Genomic DNA, 23706 nt, shown 5'->3' on the forward strand with positions numbered 1-23706 from the left:
CCAAACTTGAGCCAAACACAGCTGTGTGTTTTCTATGCACCACCCACTCCATCAACACTAGTACCTATTCACTAAGAGGATTGCTGTATTATAACTTCATGAACATCCCCTAGAAATGAGGAGCAGTCATGAATGTAACTGCCAGAGAAGGCATTTTTATCCCATGTTGTGTTTACATACCAGCAGAACCACCTTTGATGGGATTAGAATCATTAAAGATGTGCTTTAGCCAGCCTGGGACGCTGCTAGCAGGGAGAATGTGCAGGGATTTATGCATTTTTGATGCAGTGTGGGGAGGAGTGGAACTCTGAAAAGGCTGCATGACCTACTTAGAGAGCCGTGGAATTCAGACGACTCGTCATGCCACAGAAAGAAAAAATCTTTCGCTCACTCGCTGTACGTGTGTGTCAGAAAGATGCATGCAAAATGTGCTCCTGCACATTTTACTTTTCTTCTTGGCTGGTGTGCGAGAGAGACATGTCACACACGCACATAGATGCACACAGACGCACACACACACACAGAGTATATTCAAGTATTCTTTCCTCACATCTCCACACTTCGTCTTTTTCCTTTGCATTAGTATGTGTATCCTGCTGAACTGACTGTGTCTTATTTTAAGCCTTCAACTCTGTTTTATTTAAAAGCCTCTGTAATGAAGAGTCTTCCGGCATCCTGCAACACTTCTGCCTACAAACCACTGAGATGGCATTTGACTGGTTGTAGATAAGTGTGCACATACACACTGACATCCACATTCACTTTTATCCATGCAAGCACCGGACTAACAACGGCTTCACCCTCTGTCCCCATCTAAGGGAAAAATGCAATTTTCTTTGCGACATGGCCTTGTACACAAATTAATTTTCCTTTGCAGTCTAGCCCCTTCTCGCCCTCCCCTCTCCTCCTCTTTACATCACCCCCCCTCTCTTTCTCGGTAGCTATGGCAACACAGTGTTGAACATCAGCTTCTCAAATGAGACGGTATTGTCTGATTGCTCGGGCTGTCAAATTCCAGCTTTACCGTCACCCTGTAGGGTGGGAGAAAAAGAAAGTCAAAGGGGGAGAGAGAGACTCTTTCTTACTGCTCCTATGTCTCCTCAATACAGGCCAGTCAATACAGGATTCATTAGAAATGACAAACACTCACAGTCAGTGCCTTCAACTGGAATGGTTATTTGGCCCGGAAATTAGCTATAGTGAGACAAGACTTCACCACCTGGTTGGATGGTTTATGTGTATGTGTGGGTATGCTTGTAGCTCCTGGTGATTGATGATTGTTTGCAGACACTGTTGGCATGGCCTCCAGCCTGGTTAAATATGTGCTGGTTGATGAATCTCAGGGTACAAGGTGTATGTGTGTGTATCTGTGTGTATCTCTCATGTGGTGGTGACGGAGCAGGCATACGGGTGGCGTAGACCTCCCGGTTGAGGTGGGGAAGTGCTGCACACAGAGTAATGTTTGGAGCTCGGATAAACATTGAGAGAATACAAAACTGTTGGGAGTTTTAGCAGTCTAAGTAGTAGAGCAAATTTGTAAAATGTACATGTTTTGCGTCTTAGACATCAGAAGTAGCCTAAAATAACTTTACACACCCTGGTGCTAAGAGATGAGAGGAGAGAGAGAGAGAGAGAGAGAGAGAGAGAGTAGGGATGAATGAAAGATAGGAAGTTACAGGGAGGAGTGAGGGTGGTGGGTGATAGGAGGCAGGAGACGTGCAAGTCTGTGTGCAAAATGGAGAAAGATGGGAGAGAGGTCTGCAGCATGACAGAGGGGTCCTCAATCCAAACAGGGACTAGGCCAGGATTCCTGGGAGGTGGTGTTCTGCTGTCACAATATTGATGTGTGTGGACACACAGAGAAAAATCCCTGGGCTGCAGAGAGTTTGAACTGCGCTCTGCTCTATCTTTCCTACACGTACACTCACACGTGCACACATACATAGACACGCATAGCCCTCCATCCCTCCGCAGCTTTTTTAATCCAGCGCCACCGTTCACCATGTCCGTACATCCAAGACGTCCATCTGTTTGGAGTAAAAGCTACAGTCTCTCTACCTTGTTGTAAAAATGGTCACTAGATGGTCCTCCTGATTTGGAGAACAATGTGTAATCTGCCAATGTTTGTCCTTTCAGAACTGAGTAAATGTCAGCGGCAATATCTGCCTTTTTCCACTCTCTAAATGGCTGTTATTAGATAACCGATTGCAGAAAGGACTACCGGCAATGTCACCTGAACACCCAAGCACAAATGTGACTTGTTTCATGATCGTGGTGGAAAGACTAACCTTCCAAAAGACAATGTCAAACTGAGTCTAAAATAAATTTCTATTGTGTTAGAAATTAATTGAAACATCACACCAGAATGATTGACAGGTGAGGTCACAACAAAACAACGTAGGTGTGTGTGATCAAGAACAGCGTCTTGTGTTGTCCTTCTTTAATTTAACCACTACGATCATCCTACTTCAACCTTCAGAAAATTGTGCTGTATATGCTGTACAATTTAGCAGCCATAGACAGTAATACTCAGTCTAGGAAAGTGGTGTGTAAATGTCTTCTGTGGCTCTGGAAGAGCTTTGTCAGGTGAGAGAAAACAATGCCGGGGATGTCAACAGGGTTATCTCAGTGTGGGCTATAAATTCATACAGAAAAAATTACAAACTGGGGAAGGAGAGACGTGGAGGTTGAAACACATGGGCTTTACGGAGATGGAAAATGTCTAATGAAATACACTATCATGCATCCTGGGAATTGTAGAATTCAGCTTTGTTGAAGCTTAACACAAATTTAACAGTAAAAGTCAATGCATCTTGGCCTCTGCTGCTTTGATTTTAACCCCTCTTTGTAAATCTGTATAGTGTGGGTCAGATGTATGGCAGCGCAATAAATCACCAGAGTATTCAATTGTAACTTTAGACAAGTTTACATTTCCCAACCTCACAAGTCGTGAACAAACACTGATTTAATATACACCAAAAACACTGAAGGTGAAAATGTCGATGTGGTTTGTTTAAGATCATTTGAAGAAGAACATTCACAGAAAGGAATCCAACCAGTGAAATACATACTGATTAATACTAATACTAATACTAATACATACTAATAGACATACTGTAAACTGCCACATAACCGTTCAGATCTAAAATAATCATTTTTACAAGTCAGACACACTGCAGTAATTACAAAGCCACAGAAGTGTGGGTAGGAATGAATGGACAATGAAAGCTGCATTGATACAAATACGTGTATCCTCCAAAATGTTGAACGTCTGCTTTGAATAGACAAAAAGAATCCCACGATACAAGCTCTGTTTAACTCTTGAGCATTTTGTCATGTTCCTTTCTCCACGGCAGCACCTTCTCCAACTAAAATGACAGACACAGAGCAGTACCTTGCGAGCGCACACCCACACACCATGCTTCTGCTCTCACTGAAAATCATTATCCCAGCTCTAGTTGAGAAAAACTTATCTAACAAGCATCTTGAAGTGTAGCGATTTTTCATTTTGAATTCTTTTGGGCTTCTGCTGTCAGCGATAAAACAGAGGGAGAAAATTGTATGAGGAACGCCTTGAGTCAGGATTGACTCTGATGCTTTTTGTAGGAGCAGATACTGCATCATGCCTCCGCCAATCAAGAAGACTTGTGGATGAATTGCTAATTGGCTTGCAGACATTTGTAGCCTTAGATACCTGCACATCACCAAAAATTACTCTTAGCTAAATTCTGCTCTGTTCTTCTAACCAGAATCATCTTCCTTTGTCCCACCTTTGTCCCATCCCCTGCCTCATTTAAATTCATCCACAGCAGAGAGTGGCAGACCTTCTCTCTTCCCACTCTCTGTCCACATCCCCTATGTCCCAGTTTTTATCACATACAGTACACAATCTATAGCACCTCTGTGGTTGTTAGGAATGTGTTTCATAAATAAAAAACACAGTCTATTTATTGGCCCGTTGTGTTCACGTCTGATGTGCAGGTATGAAAATAATCTTGCTTTTGTCAAACCAGAATAATGCTTCATGGGACATTGTGCCATGAATGTACTTTAACTTTTTTGCTCCTTAGTTCAACAAATTGGATGTAAAAGCTGCAACTTCAAAATGCCTTGAGCTATTTTTAATGCATGACTGAACATTACTTAGACATGATGGACAATTCATTAGCACCCAATTTACAAAATAACCACTATTTCCAAAAGAAAAAACTGCTAAAACTAACAAAATGTCAGTGTGAATAATGAAGTGAAAATGAAGTAGGATTTTTGCCTCACTCCTCACCCATCCAGTGTCTCCTTAGGGACCAATTGGCTCTTTTCAGTGGGATTACACTTTGGTCTGTCCCTCTCACTGGGTAGTGCAACATGTTCCAGCTGTTGTCGGGCCTTGTCAAAAGCACAACAACCTGTAATAGGCTTAACAAAGCGTCTGCTTCCTGCACAGCACAGATTGCTAATAAAGGTGCAATGTGTTCGCTGTGATTTTTGTTCCACTGGCCAATTTGAGCTTATCTCGGATTCGTGACTATGCTGGTGTGTGTGTGTGTGTATATTTGTTGACGATTGTGTTTTGGCTCACATTTACTCAAGGATGATAATTTATCTAGTGTATGTATGAGAATAAGCATGTGCACAGAGGGGAGAATAGTCTGTGCCTGTGTGGGAGAGAGAGAAAGTGAAAAGAGACTTGTCACCCCAGAAGAGACTTCCAACGTACCATCATGGTTATCCTGGTGGCCATCTGAGCTCTCCAGAATGCAAGAGATGGACTGAGTGCAATAACAAGAGCCAGACTGCAGGGAGAGAGGAGGAGATGGAGGGAAAACAGTCATCAGCTTGAGCAGCCCAGTCAGTCTGTCGCAGTGGATTTTAAAGGCCAGTCTCTTCTTAGACAAGTGGTGGGTTCCTCAGTTTCTTTTTTCCTCAGTGGTGCAGCCATGTAGTTTGAAGGGAACTGATTGAGAGGAAAAAACAACTCCATCTCTCCTTCCTGCTCCCAATTTTACTTCATCCAGTCTCACTCAATCAATGTGTACTCTCTTCGGATACTCTGGGGCCAGCTGTCTAAATGTTACCACAAGGATCCTTGATGCTTGCTGCATACACAACTCAGCTTCATCCTCACCTCCTCTTCCTCTGCTTCTCTCCTTTTTGTTGCTCTTTCCAAGGGTCGCGCTTAACGCCGCCTACATTGGTCCCTTAAGTCTGTGAATTACCTGTCAGCTATGTCTTCCTGGTCATTTAGACAGGAAAAGAGAAGTCATGGTAGGTGATATGTTACACCCCAGTGAGCCTCTCAGTTGCTTAAGGACTCAGTGGTGGGGAACAAATAGCCCTCGCTTTTAGAAGATCTTATATCTCTGCATATAGGAATGGCAGCAGAGACGTTTGAGCAGCAGCACTGAACCTTACTTAGAATGAGAGAGAGGTTTAGTCAGCGGTGGGGAGTGTTGACCTTAATTGACAGCTGAATCAGATCCTAGAGAATCAGAGGGAGCCCTCCTTATGAAATTACTATTGATATACTATTAGGCGACGCTAACCTAATATAGTTACATTGCTATGGCACTGGAATAGTAAAACTTTAGCAAACTGCTCTACACTGTTTCACACTACAGGCCATCCTCGTTCTTCCTCTTCCAACAGTAGTCGGTATTGACAGCCATGACAGAGTTTAGAGGATTAGTTGGGTTTATACATGGGGAAATAGATAATCTCCTTTAGATCTGACCTATTGGCTGCACTCTGCTAGCTCTATAGGGCTTTATAATACCAAGCATATGTTTTAGCAATTGCTGGATTGAGCCAAGCTCACATTTCCTCTCCTGGCTTGGAGATGTGGAAGTAATTCAATAAGGAGTACATGCAGGAGGCAGATGTAGCTGTTAGAAGAGACCAGCTTTTTGCAGCTGCCGCACTGCTTAGAAACATCAGGAAAGTATGCAGCATAGAGTCAGGACAGAGACGTAATCTAGTACATGTGTACCAGTGGATGCGTTGAAGGGGTATACAGCAGTGCTGTGTCTGCAGAAAAATGTACATTACAGCAATGCAGCGTTTACAGGTGAAGGCGTTTAAGCAAATAAATGTTTGTAGCTCGATAAAAGTGGTGTCTGTCAGATGTCATCAGTAATTTGCAGTATCCTAGATAACTATTTCTGTCATGCTTGTATCCCTATTGAATTATTAAATAAATCTTCTGTGTAAAAACTAAAAAATAATTCTAAAACAAATGAAACCCCAAGAAGTTGATGATTAGATTTGATAGAAATGCATTGCAGTTAGAGATACAGTAATATTCAAACACTGTGGGTAAATTACTAAATTAATTATCATAACATATGAGGAAACAGCATGAACACATCCAGTCCCATAAATCCACATTTTCTGTTTTGGGATCCCAGCAAATTTTATTCTCGGTAATCACCTGTGCTGTTGGCCTTGTCATGAATAAACGCAGTGTGTGAAGAGCAGATTGCTTCTGACATCAGATCAGACTGTCCTCTCTCTGTTTCTCTCTGTTGTTCTTGTTCCTGTGTGTCTGTGTGTAGGTGTGGTACTGGGCCTCAGGTTGCTGATTTGGGTGCAGTAATATGCCATTAGATGAGGGACAGGTGCAGCTGCCTCTATTTGCAGCGCTAACAAGGCATTTCATCATGGTTAGCTCCAGCCTGGTGCTCTGATCATCTCTTGTTCGTGTCACAATATCGCACACATGCTCACACACAAATGCACATGCACGTATACAGTACACAAATTAACACAGTCTAACTAGTGGTCTCTAAAGGATAGTTTCACATACAGTGGTGGTTAGATAAAGGATGTCGGTTCAAAAGCCCACGCTGGCTTGTAATGGCTTCAGGTATGCTGTTCAATGAATGACCTTATTTAAGGAAGTCATTAAAACGTTAGTCTAATCTAATCCTGGGTTGGGGTTTTGTTCTCCTAAAACGTACGTATTTTAAAATGGTATTTAAATAGTTTTCTGTGCCATTGTGCTTTAAAGTTATTTTCTGTGTAAAAATGGCATTGATGCACAGTAACCTTGAAAGATATGCTGTTATACAAACAAGATTTATACTGTAATAGATGCAAATTATCACATGAAACATTATGCAATGGTAGAAAATGTATCTTGTTGCAATATTCTAGCTGTTTGGCAGCTATCCTCACATTTAGCCTAATTGAGTGTGATCTATTAGTAGCACAATAACAGTAGGCTATTGTGATTATCTAATGATAAATCAATAGACATAAGTCTTGGTAGTGTTGTGTAAAGGTCAAAGTGAAGGGAATGCAAAAGAGACAATAGATTGTGGGGCATTTGAAATAAACTCCTCCTTGGCCATCAGTAATATCTTCTAAATGGTAAAGGTAGTAGTGCAATCTCCCTGCACTGAAATGTCAAGCTGAGGAGGAAGCCTTTCACAACATACAAAAAGTAATAACGTCTCAGTAATATAACAAGTATCTTAAAAAAAACTTGATAAATAATAGAGTCAGACTCTGGCGTATATGAATGACCCGGATTTGACACAGCATTCACCTGAAGTAAAGTTTCTGTTTATGAACATTAGATAGGCTGACAGCGTGCCTCCCTTGAGTTTCTCCGGATTCCTCCGCCATCAGACCTCACCCCACCAACCACACCCCTCATACACACGAATGCACACACACGTTTCTTGGCCATCTCCCAAGGCGGTCAAACAGATTATTACGGGCGTTAACCCCCATCGATCTGCTCCAAATGGCCTCCAAATGCCAGGAATTAGATTTCAGACTGGGGAAGAGGGAAATAAAGTGCTGTAGTATTTCTTGCTTCTTGGCTTGGAAGTTAAGTGCTGCTATGCCTTCTTCACTGCAGTGTTTTTTTACTCAGAACTTATTTGTTTTTTTTAGCCAAGTGATATTTGTCTCTGTTTATACCTTGTTTACAGAAATATTTCTCAGGGAAAATTGGGATGTAAGTTACAGGCTCTACCCAAGCCTCTCAGTGGAAGCCCAGGAATTATACATATATATATATATATATATATATATATATATATATATATATATATATATATATATATTTATAATCTTAAAAGTTTGTTTCCATAGTTGATGGACTGTAGACAAATCTTCAGATTATACAGCTGCTGATCATCACAGAGAGCCACTGAATCAATCTCACTACCATGAAGTGCAGGTTTCTAATACTGGTTGACTTGTCTTTATTAGTGCATGGTTAATGTCAGGTCTTATACATCCTCAGTTCTCCCTTTTTATTCCTTTCAACTGCTTGTTTCTTCCCCTTTCTCCCACCATCACCTTCACCATCTCCATGCCCCTTTTATATTCTGTCTCCCATTATAATATACTACGCTTCTCTCCTCTATCCCTCTTTGTCCACATGACATTAAGCTTTACAGCATCTCCATAGCTGAATAAGTATTGATTAATGTCTGAGTGGTTATGCTACCTAATGAGAGGCTAAATATAGCCACCGCTACACCGGCCCTGCTGCGGCCTCCTCCCTCAACTAGAGCACAAAGTGTGGATAGTCACACTGTTGGCATGACAACACAACTGTCAGCGCTCTGTGTGCAGTCATAACAGATTGTGTGCATGGCAAAAGTAAAGAGGATGAATGAAGCGGGGGGGTGAACAGAGAATCCAGAGAGTCGATCAAGACAGAAAAACAGTCATACAGCCAATAACACACAAAAATAGCAAGCTCTCTTAATTTCGGTTGTGCTCCTGTGGTGCTTTTCCTTGTTTGTAGGGGACTGTGATGTGAGTTTCTTTTCAGCATTTTTACATTTTGTAAACCAAAGGATTCATCGATTAATTAAGAAAATAACGAGCAGGTCGACTGACCTCTACGAAGGTCTCATTCAGAGCAGAAAGCTGGTGCTTGGTGTAAAACTGGCACGATGCCTCACACACACGTGTAGACCTTCTGTTGTCCGGGTTCAAATGGTGTAAACAGGTTTACTCCTGCAGAGAGGAAGCACAGAGACAAACATAGTCATTCTTTACCACCTACATTGCATTGTCTCTTTCCATAAATCAGCTTAAACCTGCAATATGACCAAGCTTCATTGTGCTCACATTGACAAGCTTAGTTGCCCACATTTCTTTTCTGTTGCATGGTAACCAGTTGAGAGTCACAGTCCTACCAACCCACCTTGTTATGGCCAGCTGGAGAGAAATGAATGATACGAGTATGCTAATAGGATATCTATCTTCTTTAATAGCCTACTGTTTTATTCAGCCGTGTGACCAGGATAAGGAATCCCCACTGTGTCTAATCACATCTTCTCCCTCTTATATCACCGGAGGCATATCAGCAACCGTGTCTGTTTTTGACTGACATTGCAGCATACATGTTTCTGTAGTGGCATGAATGTACATGCAGAGTGGAAGTGTTTTTAAAATTCAACAAACAATCAACACAAAAATTGCCTGACTTAAATCTTAGCGCGATTAAACTTGACTGTGGAGGAGTGAGTACAATGGAGAACGGGTGTACGGTAGAAATGCATGGTGTGAATTTGCACTGAGCAGAAAAAAATGTAAGGCTTCCACCTCTTCCTCAATCAAATGGACAAGAGAAGTTTACAAGATGTACAGTAAATGTGTCGATCTGCAGCCCTCTTAATATGGTTACCACCAGATGACAACAAAGAGTCGTACAATATGTGTCTAGTTTGAATGTAGGGGCTTTCAGTCCGCTCAGTGGAAGGGCCTGCTGTGCAGTTGTTCTGTGGGAAATCTCATTCGGATGCCAAACAAGGTCAAATGACTCTCCAGATGAGATGGACTGTGTCAGAAGGTGCAAACAACACACCACCTGCCAGTCAGTCAGTCACACACAGAACCGCAGCCTGAATTGAGTAGCAATAATAGAAGACCGAGGTGGAAAGTGTTTACTGCCGATAGGAATATCATTACAAACTGTGGAAATCAGGGAATCAGCAGAACCGGTTAGCCAGCACATGTAGCAATCAATAGAGGCCTACGCTGATTTTTTTTTCCCCCCCCGTCTTCTTTCGTTTCTTGTCTTGTTCCTCTCTTTTCACACACTCTTTTTCTCAGTTGCTATAGTGACGTGAAGTGGCTGCATTCTGCAACAGTGGATCAGAGCGGGGGCCCGCTCTCGCAGCCTGTGAGCTACATTGTTTTACAAGATGGTTTTGAAACACACACACACACACACACACACACACACACACGGCTGCAATTATGTTAGCATGTGCCACAGTTGCTTAGAGCCTATTACAAGTTAAATGTTACTTGAATGTCACATCATTTCATAAACAGCGTACATTACTGTAAACTGATACGAGTGGGGTTCGATCACTGGATGTCGATGTTTTATGACCTTGTGGCTACAGCAGTTTTTCCTGTACACTTAGTAATTATTGATTCATTGGCTAACTGAGTGGATGCCAGATTGGGGTAAAAGTTCTGCCCTTGTTATCTAACGGTTATTCCACTATCAAATATGTTATAAATTATTCTCCTAATATGCAGACAGAAAGATTTTCTGCAGAATCACATGATCGTTTTTTATTTGTGGTTAAGATCGTGAACCATAATTAGACGTCCTCTCTTTTGCTTCTCCAGCTACTGTTGTTGGTTAGTACTGTATATCTATGTTGTCTTTAAGTTTCACCTGCAGTTCTTGCTCCGTCCTACATGCACCGCACATCTTCTGTTTTCTTGCACAGCTTTACTCCTAAAATTTTTAAATGTCTCTGCTCTTTTTAACTTTTGTTTTCATCGCTGTTTGCACAACAACTAATTATAATGTGTCTTCTCTCTCATCCTTCTATCTCTCTACCTCTTGTTCTCCTCTCACTTCCTTCTTCTCCACCTCTCTGGGTCTGCAGTGTGACAATGCCAAGGGGTTGAGGGCCTTCTTTGATGCCATATGCTACGGTCCCAAACACCTAATGATCTTTGGTGGCGTCTGCCCCTCTGTGACCTCCATTATTGCAGAGTCCTTGGAGGGCTGGAATCTGGTGCAGGTAGGAGAAATACTGTATATGTTATTAAATCGTGGTATGTTTTTGAACCCTCCATGCTGTTGTGCCAAGATTGTCTGTCTGGCCTTATGTCTCACATAAAAAGAAAAAAAAACATTTTAATTGATTATTTCCAAATAATATTTAGTATATATAGTATTTAGAATTAAACTAAACTTCAGTGTGTACTTTAAACTTAAACCCAGTTGTTAAAATTTTGTGCTCTTAGTACATGAAAAAAAAACAAAAAACATGCGGTGAAAAGTTGTCTCATGAGGCATATGCATGGCTAAAAATATGTTTTTTTTGGCTTTTTTGCCATTGGTATATGCTAATAAAGATGCTACCACTCAGGGCAGTTGATGTTAATTATCAACTAGACATTTATATAATAGATTTTACCATTCAATTATACTCTTGCTTGCTAAATGGTATTTGGTGCCATTAACTTAGAAGAGCTTCATGATTGCTCACTGCAGGCATTAAACCCACTCATTATTGCATATGGTAAACTTTTGAACCCCTGATTTGTTGTTTGAGTTGTTTGGTCCGTGCATGTTTTCTGCTTGTCCTCAGGCAGACACGGACACAAGCACGTTTCTGTTCATACTATAAGTGGGAATGTGCATAAACAGACACGTTCCACTAGCAGAAGATGGCAAGGGGCTCCTTTATTTATCTGTATTTGGCAGAAAATTAGAAAAAAACAAAAACATGGCAACACTAGTTCACTGAACATACATGCACTGTAAAAAGGCCTTCTCACACAGCATAACCTTGTAACAGGAGCCCTGTTGTGTTCTGTAAATCACCCAGGTGAAGGCCTTGTGCTGAAACGCTTTGGGAAAATTATTACAATTCCTCTAGTGAATTTTAGACAAAAAGGACCATTGATGGGAAAACTAATGGTATGAAGTGGTGCACAATATGAGCAGCCAGTTTGCTTGTTTGGTGCATGTCACAGTCAGTGTGCTGATGTGGAAAGATGATGAAATGTAAGTCTTACAGACCATTACAGATGAAGAAACCACAAACCAGCCTGTCCATCTATCTTCGATTGTGTGCTGTACTGCAGTACCAAAGAGAGGAAATGCCTTCGTCCAAAGAATACATTTCATTTACTGTGAACCCCACAAAGGTTATCAGGCACTGATAAGGAAGGAGTGAAGCTTATGCTTGGAGGAGATAGCGTAATTCAAGAGGCTACATTTTTAACTGAATGTCACATTATGCGGCATTTTCCCTCCCCTTGCAATTACTGCGAATCTGATCATTTTCATGTTCCTTTTCGCTCACTGTCTGGTCAGGGTCACTCAAGAGTGAAAAGACTGGCAGGATGAGGGAATGAAAAGATGAGTAATTTTTGATTCTGTGCTCTCTTACTTTCTGTGGTAATGATCTCACTCAATCAAGAGTGGTTCAAGTTATAGTTGAATTTTAAGTGCTCTGAAGTATTTGTAGCTGTGCTCTCTCTCTCTCTCTTTCTCCATCTCTCTCTCTCTCTCTCTCTCACTCTGTGTGTGTGTATTTTGTGTATTTCTGTACTGTATGTGTTTGTGGCCTCTCCTCCCTTTTTATTGGCTTGTTTGGCAGTGATTACCTGTCAGAAGTGCAGTAGCGATGTCCTGCTCAGCAGAACACTCTGCCTGGTACAGTGTGTTCCCCCAGAGCACTTCACCACCAACCAGACTCTTTTCACTATCAATATGCAGACAAATTCATATTTACAACATTTCAAATGCACATTGCGATGTTTCATGAATAAAAGACAGCAGGTGACTGAGGAAAATATGAAGGTTTATGGCTGTAACACCTACAGTAGACTGTTCTTGCATTTAAACAAAAAACCTTAGGAATACCTAGCTAAATTTGATCTGGTGCTACAAAACAACAATGTTCCTTTATCACAGTAAATATCCTGATAAAATCAGTAGATGTCCAGCACCTTGTGGAAACCTCACACATTGAATCAGATGTCAACTGAAGAGCTACATTTGTATGTTGGAGTATCTAATGAGACATATATTCTGCTGTTACTGATCAAAGAGCGAACATCTGTGCATTAAATGTGTTAAAATGTGCACAAGTGTTGGGGCAATCTTGGTTTTATGTGTGTCACTGTACAGTTTCACCAGCTGAGGAGACTCTTCAGAGATTCAAGATGTCTTTTCAGACCTGAGCTACACCCTCTTCAGTGTACGAGTCACTAAGCAACTATAATGTTTGCTGGCAGTAAAACACGCAAGTGGATGTAAACACACTGGATGGCTTTCGGTTGTTGTCCACAGCATAAATGCACAGTAAGGCGTCACTTTTCTGTTTAATATTAATGCACTAGTCAAGCTGTGCATTATGCTGTTGAGGGGCTGCAGAACTCAAATCTGGACTTGAGTCCGTTTTTTTTGGTCATTGAACTTGCCAAGTATTTTAATAGGACTTGACTGGGTCCAGCATTTTTTATTCCCTCACATAAATTTCCTTCTTGTTGGCGTTTCTTCCATCCCTCGTTCCTCGCTTCTATCCTCCTTCACAACAGACCTAGTGGGAACTTGCTCAGATATATTATTCAGATATTGGAAATTTAAAGTAGAACTCCAGTTTTTTCTGACTTTAAAGTGAAAAGTCTTTATTCACCTAAGTTGATTCTTCAGTGTGGCTGCACTGCACTTTTTCACTAGTGGTGGGGGTTACATGCTATCTTGTCTTTGGAGATTGTTGATTCTAATAAGAAGTGAAATTGATCTGATTTGATCGTACTGTGTTTAGACTGCACATGCTTTTTGATCATTATTATTTATAGCTCAATCATAGACAGTATCTCTAGCATCACAAAAAAAAAACATATGAACAAGTAAGTGGTCTCAAAGTTTTTTGTCTGTCTTGGTGCTTTATTCTTGACCTCATTTTTTTGAATTGAACTTGACTCTGACTCCACAAGCCGACTAGCAGACACGGACCTGTTTTGTACTTGACAGGTGGTAGATTTGACTACACTGTTCATCTCTGAATCCACTAACTTTAACATTACTATTGAATTTGTTTTTGTTTATAGGGTATACGTGTGTGTGGGCACGTGTGTGAATATGTACAAATAGTCGTCTATCCTGTATGTGTGTGAAAACGTTTGTATGCAGAATATGCATAAATGCTTGCTCAGACGGCATCTGTGTTGGGAGGTAGTTAATGCATAAAACGTTTTTGTCTGCAGGACAGAAAGAAGAGCAGCATGAAAAGAAGGATGTACAGTAAGAAAGGAAAGAAAGTAAACAGTTGAGAAGAGATGATTGGAAGTTTCGAATGCTGCACTCCACAATGCTTAGTGAGCCACATCAGTGGGAATCTGTTTTTAAAACTGTAAATTCTGTCGCCCTGCATATTTATTACCCAGACCTGGAACCCCAACTGCAAGATTGAGTTGGAAGGAAATAGAGAATTTTCTGGTGATTTTTTTGGGCCATACTTAACAAGCTCATCATTTCCACATCAAAACAGGGAGCTGGCAGATACTATCTGCAGTGAAGATAGCTGAGAGAACAACCACTCCTGAAAATAGCTTAATCATACACCCATAAAAATAACTTTCAATCAGTGTTGATGCCTAATGAAGTCAGCTTTGAGAAGCTAAAAAAAAAAAACTCATACTGCTTACTCTTTTAATATGCTCCGTGCACACTTGCACATACTTATTAGCAATGGCAGGTGAAATAATGAACAAAGCAAATTCCAACTTCACCAGGATCTATTAACACATTAGCAGATGAAGTCATCATCCTTGATCACAACCATCACCTTGTAGTTTGTTGTAGCAGTAAAGACAGACAACGTTAACAGGCGCACAGCACATACAGTACTTAACAAGTTACACTAAATCTTGCTTTCACACACACCAACACTCACACAAGTGCAGACAGATGGCGAGTGACAATGATCAGTTTTGAAGCTCTTTGTGTACTGTATGTAAGGATTGATCTGTTGTCTTGCTTTCAGAGTCTGTGGAAGTGGCTTTTTTCTTAGAGGTTTCTTTGAGCTCTGTGTGGCACTGCACTCACTTTATGTCACTATTTGCAATGCAGTGCTGTACATGTGCTAAAATGACTGGCTAAGCAAATTAAAATGGTGGATAAGAATACTACCGGGGCTAGTGGACAGATGGCGAGCGGATTGAGGGAATGATGGAAGACCGCAGCAGACATGGACTGCAATAGTGTAAAATTGAAATTCAAAGAAACAGGGCAAGGCACATCTGCGGTTGTTAGCTGCCATCAGCCACAAATGCAGCTGATTGCTGTGATTTTACTTCTGCACGACAATAAATGTTGAAGCCATTTCCTTGGCAGACACATTGGTTTGTGATTAATCTTGTGTCCTCCTCAACATGATACAGAATAATTGCAGAAAGCATTTGGCGAGCTTTTTAAATAGTTGCTGGCACAGGTATCTGTTCCCAGTCCACATGCGGGACTCTCTCTTCTACCATTTTTTCTTAACTCACGAAGGGTCCCTTTCCTCTCCACAGCAGTGGTGTCTATTTTCCATGAATGGCTCATTGTGTGCCAGGAAATGTGTGCCCCACCCACTCACCAGCCAGTAGCTGGCCCCCTTCTCACTCACCAATTAGGCCTAAGGGAGTTAGTGGCAGGGAGTCTCAGTGGTAATTGGGGGGACAGTCCAAGGTCAAAAGAGGTGAAAAGAGGAAAATTGGCCGTGCTATAAAAGCTGAACCTTTAGCACCGACTGATCATTGTAATTTGGACAGGATCAATCATTTAAGGGAAAAAGGGAACACCTTTGAGATTTATGTCAGACAGACCGACTTTTCCACTAAAAACCCATTTTTTGCATTGCTGTATTGATGTCAGCGTTAACCGGTTTAAGATGTGCATCTCTGCCTCCTCCCAGTGCAAAATTCTCTTTTTTTCAAGCCTCCACTGACTCTTTAGGGTCTTCTTTTTGCCATTTTCTTTTTCTCACTCTCCCTGAGTGCTACACTGGATGCTTCAATAAAACATGTGATGCCCAGCACTGCAGTATTCTGCCTCACTTACGTCAAATCCTCCTGTGTACCATATCAATATTTCATGACTTCCAAAGTTTAGACTCAAATCTCAGAGTGCAAGGGAAGAGATGGTGTGAGTATCACAATAGATCATCATAAATCAACATTACTGCATGTGTAAAGTTCAGGTTCACTTTTTGGTTTGTGCAGGTCTTTTCCACTTACGAGGTTATTTAAACTGCCCTCTAATGGTTTAAAGACTCCACCAAACCATTCATACTGTATTTGTATTTGGTTGCATGTCTGTTTGTGTTTTTACTTTCGTAACTACAAGTTGAGTCTTGTGCATTCATTTCTAACCCCTCTCACCTACTCCATCTGAATGCATGTCTCTATCCACATGACTCAGAATTGGGCTGCAGGAGCAAAGGCAGGATGCTTAAAAGATGCAATTAAATCTGGTTCTCATACTGTCTCAAAGTGTCTAGGTAAGACCTGGGGGAAACGGTAAGTGTTGTCCCTCACACTAACTAAACTAGTTAGTATGGAGTATTGTTATTCCACACAACACTTAAAGCACTTGTGTTAATGTTACTTTTTAATGGGCAGAGCCTTGCTTCTGTTGTGTTATTTACATACAGTAAGTACAGGTACCATTTGGTACCTGTGTGGGGGGACAGCTCAATACCCTTTTTAACAGGCTGTAAATCACACCGCACATTTCTGGGACAGAGTACTGATGAAGTTAAACAAGGCGAACGTTGACATTTAAAGCAAAGCTCGTTCTAAGACAAACGAGCCTACTGCACAGATGTAAAAATAGAAAGACTTCCTCTTAATTCCAATGTTTTCTCACTGAGTCTGTCACAGTTTCTCTTTCAGTGCCAAAGGCAAAAAGAGACAGAAGAAAATATTAATTATACACTATACTGTGCATTACCAAGACTTTTTTGGTCATGAATGCTGCCTGCACTTGTAGAATACATCGCCATTTACTATAAAGCTGAGCTCACACATGCTGCAGTACCTATTCACAGTGTCAAATGCACGCCATTTGACAGGGAAGACAGTAATTAGCCAATTAGCAACATTTGTTGAATACAACCCGTTAACGGGCTGTAACTGTTAGTGTCACATATTGAGTAAACATGCTAGTTCATCAGCACTCAATAAGAATAGGAGCTTTGATAGAATATCTTTCTGTCTCTGTTTTACCCAAGGAAGTAAAAACGACAAGCGTCAACAGTTTCTCATTCTGTGTTTATAGCAGTGACGCATGTAGTTGACGCCAAAGAAACGCCAAGAAAAATGTTGAATTCCGCTCATGTGCTTGAGTACTATCATTCCCTGTGTAGTTTTCTGCAGGAGGGTATGTAAAAAGAAAATGAGTGTGTCATACTCCAGCACTAATGATGGTCCAGGACCTGCCAGCCCACAGCAACAATAAACAAACTATACACATTAATAGTTCAAGCTTGTTTTTGATGTCTTGCACAGGGACTTTATCATACACACCCATCTTGTGAAGACTGTGAGATATGTTTTTCTGTGCCCCAAATCCGGGTTCTCTTTCACTTTCTCTCTTTTCTCTTGTGGGGTTTCCAGGCTTTGATATTCTTTATTTAGGTCATACAGCCCATAGCACAGAGCTAGTTGGGTGTATACAAGTTTTATTTTTTACATGAAAAAAGCTTTGAAAAAAAAAAAAAAAAGGCAACTATAAATTGAAGTTGTTGTTAATCTCTATCAAAAAATACTTTACAACAGGATGTCAGGGATACAATTAATTTCACATCTCAAGTGCAAATGAAAGGGCTCCACTCTGATCACAGGCGTACACAATTCAGATACTATGTAACTTTGAGAAATTGTGTACTGAGTGCAAAGAAGTCAAAAACAAAAGTCGAACCTATGTCTCAAATTGATGTTTTCTCTCTTGTTAGTGATCTCACAACCGAATGTGGGAGTCCTGACTCGATATAGAACCACAGGCACTGGTGATAACACTTACTAAACTTAGTAGTTCCTTCTTTTATTACAAATGACTTACTTCTTACAAGATTATTCACATTATGTCCTGCAGATTGTGTAACCTTAAGTTTTCCGTCATGTGTGAATAAACACCACCTAATCTACAAACACAGGCTTACAAAACCCAAGAACACTCATTCTACCTCACTTTTTCCAATATAGGGACATTTTAGAATCACAGGGTTGTGCAGTTCATCGACCTAAAAATTTGTGTCGGAAACGGGGCTCCGCTCAGCTCGACATTAGAAGGATCCTTTGAAACAATATCATAAACAAGGGCTGACTTGCTGAGCAATTGGACATCAAAGAGAACCCGGCTCCATTACAAGCCATTAAAACCATAACGGCTGCTTGGAAAGAGTGAAGCTTAGAGGATCGATAAAGGGCAGTTTAACTGTCTGACACAGCTCACTAATATCTGGAACATCAACGCCACTTCAGAGAGAGACAGAGGAAGAGAAAGAGAGAAAAGATGATTACCAAACTTAGTGGGTGAGAGAGGAAATGGAAAGAGAGAAAGACTCTTGAGATCATTACAAAGTGCTTTCCATCCTGTCCGTTGCTCCTTGTCTTTCTTCTCTCACCCCTCCCCGTCATACACTATGATGTACATACACAATAGCTTTGGTATATAACCTGTATGTGAGGACACAATGCACATTTATACAGACACACTGTCATAGGTGGACATGCCTCATACTCACAAGGCACAACAAAAACACTAACTTAACCTGGAATACGACGTTTCTATACAGTAATTCCCAAATTGTAGAATTAACTGTATTTCCAGCAACACATGGTAGATTATATTACACCATCATGAGCTATGATCAGCTTTATTTACCTTAATTATACCAAAGACTTTTCCATACTGTTCAGTACATCAAACTGCATCTATCTTTAAAAGGATCAAAGTGTTTTGTGTAACAAACACCAGATCCTGGCAGAAAAGATTTTTTCCACCTCCTTACTTGATTAAATTCCTTTTCCTCTTTGTCACTCTTTTCTGTCTCTCTTTCCTCCCACACGATCCTCTTTCATTTTATCGGGGCATCAGAATGCAGAAGCGTTAAGCCTCCTTGAGGTTGATACTGAGCTCAATGCTATTTTCATTCCCTATTGGTGCAGTCATTGAATACCTCTCTTTTTAGGCTGCGGCTGCAAATGGAATCCAGTATGATAAGTCATGATAAATGATAATGTCTTTCTAGCTTCAGGCTGCATCAACTTAGTCTCTAAAAGCAGAATCTCAGAACGAAAAGAAAAGGAATACTTTGTCCTGGATTGATCTATAGATATGTACATATGCATGTATGTATATATTGTATTGTATGGAGGACTGCCTATTCAAATTCATATGGCAGTAATCAGAATTGTTTCCTAGTTGGTCCAGTTTCATATACTATAGTTAATCTCAGCTGTCATTGGGCGAGAATTACCCAGGATACGCCCTGGACAGGTCGCCAGTCTATCACAGGGTTGACATACAGAGACAGACAATCATTCACACCTATGGGCAATTTAGAGTCACAATTAACCTTATCTATCCCGAACCCTATCCTAACTGCATGTCTCTGGTCATTGGGAGGAAGCCGAAGTACCAGGAGAAAACCCACACAGACAGGGGGAGATCATGCAAACTCTCCTCACAGATGGGCTCTTATTCATGAAAATAATATATTACATTTATTTTTAAAGCAGATTCATTACGATATATTCTTCTGTTGGATTAGCTGTTTTTACATTGCACAAACATCATAGCCAGTAAAACTTTTTGGAATGAAGCCACTTGTGAGCTGAGAAACAGCCACATAATGGGACAGCCAGGGTAAACAACAACCGCTGATGACAGAAGCTTTGTGAGAGCTGTGATGAAAGTAATGTAGAAGGGTTTTATGATTACATGTAGATAGTCTTAGACTTGTGTCTGTAACTGTAACATGTATTTCTCACTCCATGACACATCCCTTTTCTTCTATCCTTCCATTTCTCCTGAAACAAAAGGGGTTTTCCTTTTTTCACGGGCCTGAAAAGCCCTTGGGCACACAAGGTAGTTGTTGCTGTAATTGGCAAAACGTGGTGAAGTGTTTGGCACGAGGACGTCCCGTATCCTAATTACCCTGGCAGAGATATGAGCTTGTACTGTTTCAGAGCATGGAAACTACTGTCATGAATAGTCATAGCATGTTTTCTGCTGTATATGTTTATAGTGTGACATGTGTCAAAAGATTTATCTTTGATTCACATGTAAATAGGAAACATGATAAGCATATTCAAAATGATAGAGCAGGGTTCCTCATGTAATATAAGGACAGATGTTTCCAAATTGCAATTTTAAAGATTTTTTTATGCCTTCTAACTGGTTGTTATGCAGAAATCCATTTTTTTATAACCCTGGTCTTTAAATCACGTCATATTTAAATGGCCTAGAGTATGAGTACATTCGATCCTTCATCGATAAGATAACACATTTACTATACACATACAGAATGTTTGAGAATATTTGCAACACAGCAGCTGTTCGAAACACACCCTTATTTTATGTGATATTAAACGGAGCATCTAAAGAACAGTACAAACATGTTGCTCGACAGTATGGTGCGTCAATAGTACATCTGCTGCGCTACATTTTGTTTAAATCAGACACACTATACTGTCAACATATAGGTTTGGACATCGCTAAGCCACTAACTATCGATGCTGTAGAGCTCAACATTATAGAAGATTTGCATTTGGCAGATGGCCCAGACTCTCTAGACAGTAGTACACTGTGTGTCCAAACATTGAAAACAATGCTGTTCAGTGAGAATGAAATATATTTGGCAGCATTGGATGTGAAACCTACTCCAATATTTCTTGACTGGTAAGTATTTGAGCTTTGAAGAGCTATAACAACACAGTTTTTCAACTTGACAGACAGCACAAAACCATATGACTCACATTGCTTTGGGTTATGCAAAGTGTGTTTTATATATAAATGCCCTGAGATGCAGGCAGCACAGTGCAGCTCTGTTTAAAATTTTAATTCAAACCTTTTAGTGGTTTGCAAGCAGGAGGGACTAAGAGACAAAGAGAGAGCAGCACAGCTAGCTCATTAGTACAGAGTGGATTTTGTCTGTCCTTGAACTCTTCTCTCTTTCTCTCTCTCTCTCTCTCTCTCTCTCTCATGTCTGTGTAGGCGCACACACAACCATCACACACTGATCTCACACAGTTACACAGGTATAGGCATGATTGGCTGCGCAAAATTCATAAACACTCAAAAAGTAAAGTACAAGTGTGTTTGTTAACACTCACGTGCACCCAGAAGAAGCATACACACACACACACACACACACACCCTGCTATACATTCATATATATACTTTTATTTGACAACCACTGATCTCTGCAGGTTAGCAGAAAAAAAGGAAAGTGGGGCAGAATGTTCCTCAACACTGTGCACAAAATGTGCGCACAGCATATCTCCTCATATAATAGCACAGACATACCCACATGCACACATAAAAACACACTGACTAGGTAGATGCATTCTCAACTTGTACCAGTCTCTAAATTTATAAATACCCCCATGGTATTAAAAGCGAGTTTGTGTTTGACTTCTGGAGTGCTGGGTATTTTCTACATCCAAATGCATCAGAACAGTTGCTCATCATACTGCTTTCTTTTAGCTGCTGTCTATTTTAATAAAGTAAATCTTAACTCACATCTATGTAAGCACGTTTTACATGTAAGTACAGTGGAAAGAAAAAGTATGTGAACCTTTTGTTATTTATTTATTCATCTAATTCAAGAGTATTACCAAATATGATGTGCCTAAAATAATACCAGAAATCATGTCTTTCATTGAGAACAACCATAAGAACCTCATAGTGCTAGTGGAAAAGGTATGTGAACCCTTGGAATTAATAACTTTTCTTCCCTGATGGCACGAGCATATTACAAGATGACGATGCCAGGATTTATCAGGCTCAAAATGTGACAGAGTGGTTCAGGGAGCATGACACATCATTTAAACAGATAGTTTGGCCACCACAGAGTCCAAAGTGCTGGAGAAGACTTTGCACAGTGGTCAGACTTTCCCATCATCAATACAAGATCTTTGTGAAAAATGAATATAACTTCAGACAGGTAAGAATGTTGTGACGTTGCAGAAGCTCATCGAAATTATGCCATTGGTTTTGTCACATTTTCATATCATTTTTTCCATAGATAAAATTTGTACAGTGAAGATTGAATTTGCCCGATGTAGTTTGGCTCTGTGAGACTACACTCACAAAATGTCTCTTGGCCCGGGACACATTAAACCACATTATTCATTAAAATGTATTTAATAAAACAGAAATATATAATATCAACTGTTTAGTGATTAATTTAAATAAACATAGCATAAATACCTTTTGGTATTTATTAAATGCAAACTGATGCAAATGCTCTTACTCAGAGTAGATTCATGAAATGTCTGTTATTACCTATTTATGTTATAAAATAAAGTTAAAATAAATACGATTTTATAAAAAGTAAAAGCAAAAGTTGTCAGTCAGACATGAAATATAGGTACCAGTTGATCACAGCAAAAATACAGCATTTATTGATCTTCCTAAACGCTGATGCAGTGACAAATTTAGGTCACATGCGCTGGCACTTGACCTCTCTAACCACATCCTGTCTTGGTTAATAAATGTTTTCATTAAAACAAGTCAACTCCTTTGAGCATACAGTATGATATGTACAGAATATATAATGATTCGCACAGTAAATCGGTGCACTACTCCAAACTTGCAGTGGTCCTTTATGGATTCCTCTCATTAAATAAAGCAGATGGACTTGTGTTGACACTCAAGGATTACTGTAGAAGGTTGTGAAGGAAATAGAAGATCCTGAGATAGACTTGATATTTAAGGCTCAATAGGTTAACGCCAAGGGGGTCACTGCTTCCTGTGGTGGAACGGCGTGCATTTTTAAAAAGGCAGCACAGACTTACCAGCAGGACGTCAGCTGCCTCCCTCAGAGTTAGGAAACGCACATAAACACACCACCACTAACCTTTAGCACCAATAAACACCATTAAATATGAATAAGGACATAATTGAAAGTAACCACTGCCCCCCACCCCCGACACATATACACACACACTCACTGCCAAACGCAGATTATCTGACTTACTTCTTGGCTAATAATACTCTTGACATTTTTTGAGGTGTCATTAGGACACACTGGAAAAAAATCAGACAAAGAGCCAAGGCTTAGATGGTGAGTAAAGTATAAAACACCCAATGATGGTTATTGAGAACCCACACCGTATTGGTTTACAATACAACTGGTCCTGCTTCCTTTCATCCATTCTACAGGGATTTTAAAGAGATGAGGGAGAATTCATAGAGACTATCAAAAGACAATGGGTCATTGGTGAGTGTGAAATATTTATTTTGTCCATCGATTCGTTTCTTGAAAAACTCCCACTTCTCTTCATCATCGATACTGCCCCCCCTCCTGCTTTCACTGTCGAACCTGCTTGTATTGATCTGTCAGACTCAGAGAGAGATGAAGCAAACCATGGGGTCTGGATAGATATTTTACTTGAACTGGGTGTTTATCCCTCCAAGGTAAACTTTGATTTCAGCCTCTGTTGTGGCATTACTTCCTTTTTCCCCACTGGCAGAGAACA

General features: G+C 40.4%; 1 protein-coding gene across 1 annotated transcript in view; it reads left to right on the top strand.

Moving 5' to 3' along the window:
- The window catches only part of gabbr2 (gamma-aminobutyric acid (GABA) B receptor, 2), a 144033-nt gene that overhangs the window by 33525 nt on the left and 86802 nt on the right, over window positions 1-23706 (top strand). Inside the window, exon 2 of the mRNA XM_026346953.1 lies at window positions 10878-11015. Within this exon, the coding sequence (XP_026202738.1) occupies window positions 10878-11015 (138 nt within the window). The remainder of the gene's footprint in view (window positions 1-10877; window positions 11016-23706) is intronic.

This window comes from Anabas testudineus, chromosome 11, assembly GCF_900324465.2.
Source record: "Anabas testudineus chromosome 11, fAnaTes1.2, whole genome shotgun sequence".
Classification (NCBI taxonomy): Eukaryota; Metazoa; Chordata; class Actinopteri; order Anabantiformes; family Anabantidae; genus Anabas; species Anabas testudineus.